Source organism: Pelophylax lessonae (genome assembly GCF_965119305.1).
Source record: "Pelophylax lessonae genome assembly, chromosome: 3".
NCBI classification, from domain to species: Eukaryota; Metazoa; Chordata; class Amphibia; order Anura; family Ranidae; genus Pelophylax; species Pelophylax lessonae.
In genome coordinates, this window is record NC_138770.1 from 397024416 (window position 1) to 397026779 (window position 2364).

Here is a 2364-nt window from a genome sequence, read left to right on the forward strand (position 1 = left end):
CATCAATGATTTTAATGCAAGTATCTGCCTTTTGGCAAACAACATAGATTACAAAATTTTATATCCTGCATCAAACTAATGTACAAAATGCCTGAAAAGTGACAGGTCTAGTTTAAATAAAAGGTAAACCCCAGCCTCTGAGCGATCCAACCTTGGGCTGTATCATTCAGATACTATATTCTATGTGCGCCCTTATACCTGAATGGGTAGACACGAATAGCTGTGGCAATATGGGACAAAAGTCCTCCTGCTTCTTTTAAATATAGAGTACTGGTAGGAGCACCCACTCAAGTAAATACACTGAGGCGTCTAAGCCAATTTACTTTTAGTTTGAAGCTGAAAACATTTAAAGTAAACCTATCATGCATAGTAAAGGTGGCCATATTGTAAGCTGCCAGAATGCCAGTTAAAATGAAACCCTTTCAAGTCATTCTAAACCAATACATCAGTTCTGGATGGACAACAACTGGGTGAACCACCAACTTGATTCTTTTATCTGTTGGGGCAAAATTTCTGCACTAAACTCCCTGTTTTGAATACAATAAAAGGTCGCGCATGGATTCTATATTTTAAAGCACAGAAAAACAGAGTTAATATATATTCCTTAGAGGTGATGGTGAAATAGTTTTCTTTTTTCAAGATTTTTTTTTTTTCCTTTATTTTCACCTGTTGATGTGCCAGTAACACACTTACTATCCTAGTATGAAAACACTCACTCACTCTACTGTATCAGGACAACAGCAGGTTAAGACATATGAATTCCCCCTATCCTCAGAACAATATAACTGATATAAGTCAGCACAGAAAGAGAGCACAGAAAGTTGACATTTCTGGCTGAATCAACAGGTATTTGTTGCACATATCAAACTAATATAGCAAAACACTTTCCATTGTATGATTAACAAACCATATAGGAGTAAATAAGAGAATTTCACTGTTAGGGTTTACATACCCTTTAATTTATCTTCACATTACAGACAATGCAGCAGGAAGTGTCAAACTTATCTAAAAGCTTTTTACTAGAACACAGCTTGGTTAACCAGCACGTATATTGAGCTATGTTCAGAAGACATACAGTAAATAAGATGTCAGCAGGCACAACCCAATGGTGTCCACCCAAAATAATAAATAGCAAAATGGCTGCCTTTGTTCTATGCATGTACCAGTTGCACTTCCTGTGTCAGTGTACAGACCTAGCTATGAGCAGTGATCTTCAGAGTCAGGTTTAATGCTATGAAAACGGCAAATAAAAAAATAAAATAAGGCCCATAGTAAATACAGTTGCCCTTGGAATTTCACTCTTCAGTCGCCTTCATTAACTTAAAATTCACAAAGTGCACAAAGTATACTTAAAGAAAAAAAAAATCTTTCGCTTTCTATTCTACATCTTGACAGCTGCCCAGTCGTAATACTTAGTGGTCTATTGGAACAACGCTTCCATCTCCCTATAAAAGATTGGTAAAAAGGTCACTCTAAAATGTCAGAGTTACTAACCTTGCTGTAAACTAAAAGTAGAAAAAAAAAAAAAGAAGTTTATTTTTTTCTGATGGCGTAATTTAATAAAGATACAAAACACTAGAAATGACCAAACTTTTTCAAAGAACAAGCACCACAATTGACATCAGCATTCCAGTTTGTAGTGTTTAACTATGTAACATTTTTCACTCCCAATCTACTTCATCAAACTCCGAATCATCTTCTGAGTCGCTGTATTCAACAGCGATTCGCCGAGACAAGATTGTAGCCACATCATTCTCAATGCGCTCGTGCTTGGCTTCCTGTTCGCGCTGTTCTTCAACTTTACGAAGTTGAATACCTGGGGAAAAAAAGCACATTCTTAGTGACAATATTAAATTACTCAAAAACAGTTCACATGCAATACAAACTTCACAAAATCTTGCAAATTCACTATTTAGAAAGGCAAAATTCCCTATTTAGGATACTTTTCTATCATTAACGTGTATTGGCAATTTTTATTTAGTTATTTAGTAAAGTAGGGAAGGGTTTGAACCCCTGTTGCACTCCGTGTTTTTATTGAAAGAATTGCCCTTGGAGATGTGGCCATCCGTGGGGATGTGTTGCATAACTAGTGGACCTGCCCTCGACTGCTGGGCTTTTGGCCCCGTGTATTCCCTGTTCCACCTAAATATCCTAAAGGACAGAGTTGTATAAAGTACTCGAAACCCATACTTGAGTAAAAGTAAAAGTGCTCGATCAAAAAGTGACTTGAGTAGAAGTGGAAGTGCTCGATCAAAAAGTGACTTGAGTAGAAGTACTAAAGTATTCAACATTTTTTGTACTTAAGTATTGCAAGTAACATTTTGCTACTCAAGTACTGAAAGTAAAAGTACCAGTAGTTTTGAA

At 36.4% G+C, this 2364-nt stretch overlaps 1 protein-coding gene across 2 annotated transcripts in view; it reads right to left on the reverse strand.

The window, feature by feature from the left end:
- Positions 1 to 824: 824 nt before the first annotated feature.
- The window catches only part of WASF1 (WASP family member 1), a 237917-nt gene continuing 236377 nt past the window's right edge, over positions 825 to 2364 (reverse strand). For both annotated transcript variants that reach the window (XM_082251581.1, XM_082251582.1), the window contains exon 9: positions 825 to 1816. In XM_082251581.1, the coding sequence (XP_082107707.1) occupies positions 1662 to 1816 (155 nt within the window). In that variant the 3' untranslated portion in view covers positions 825 to 1661. The remainder of the gene's footprint in view (positions 1817 to 2364) is intronic.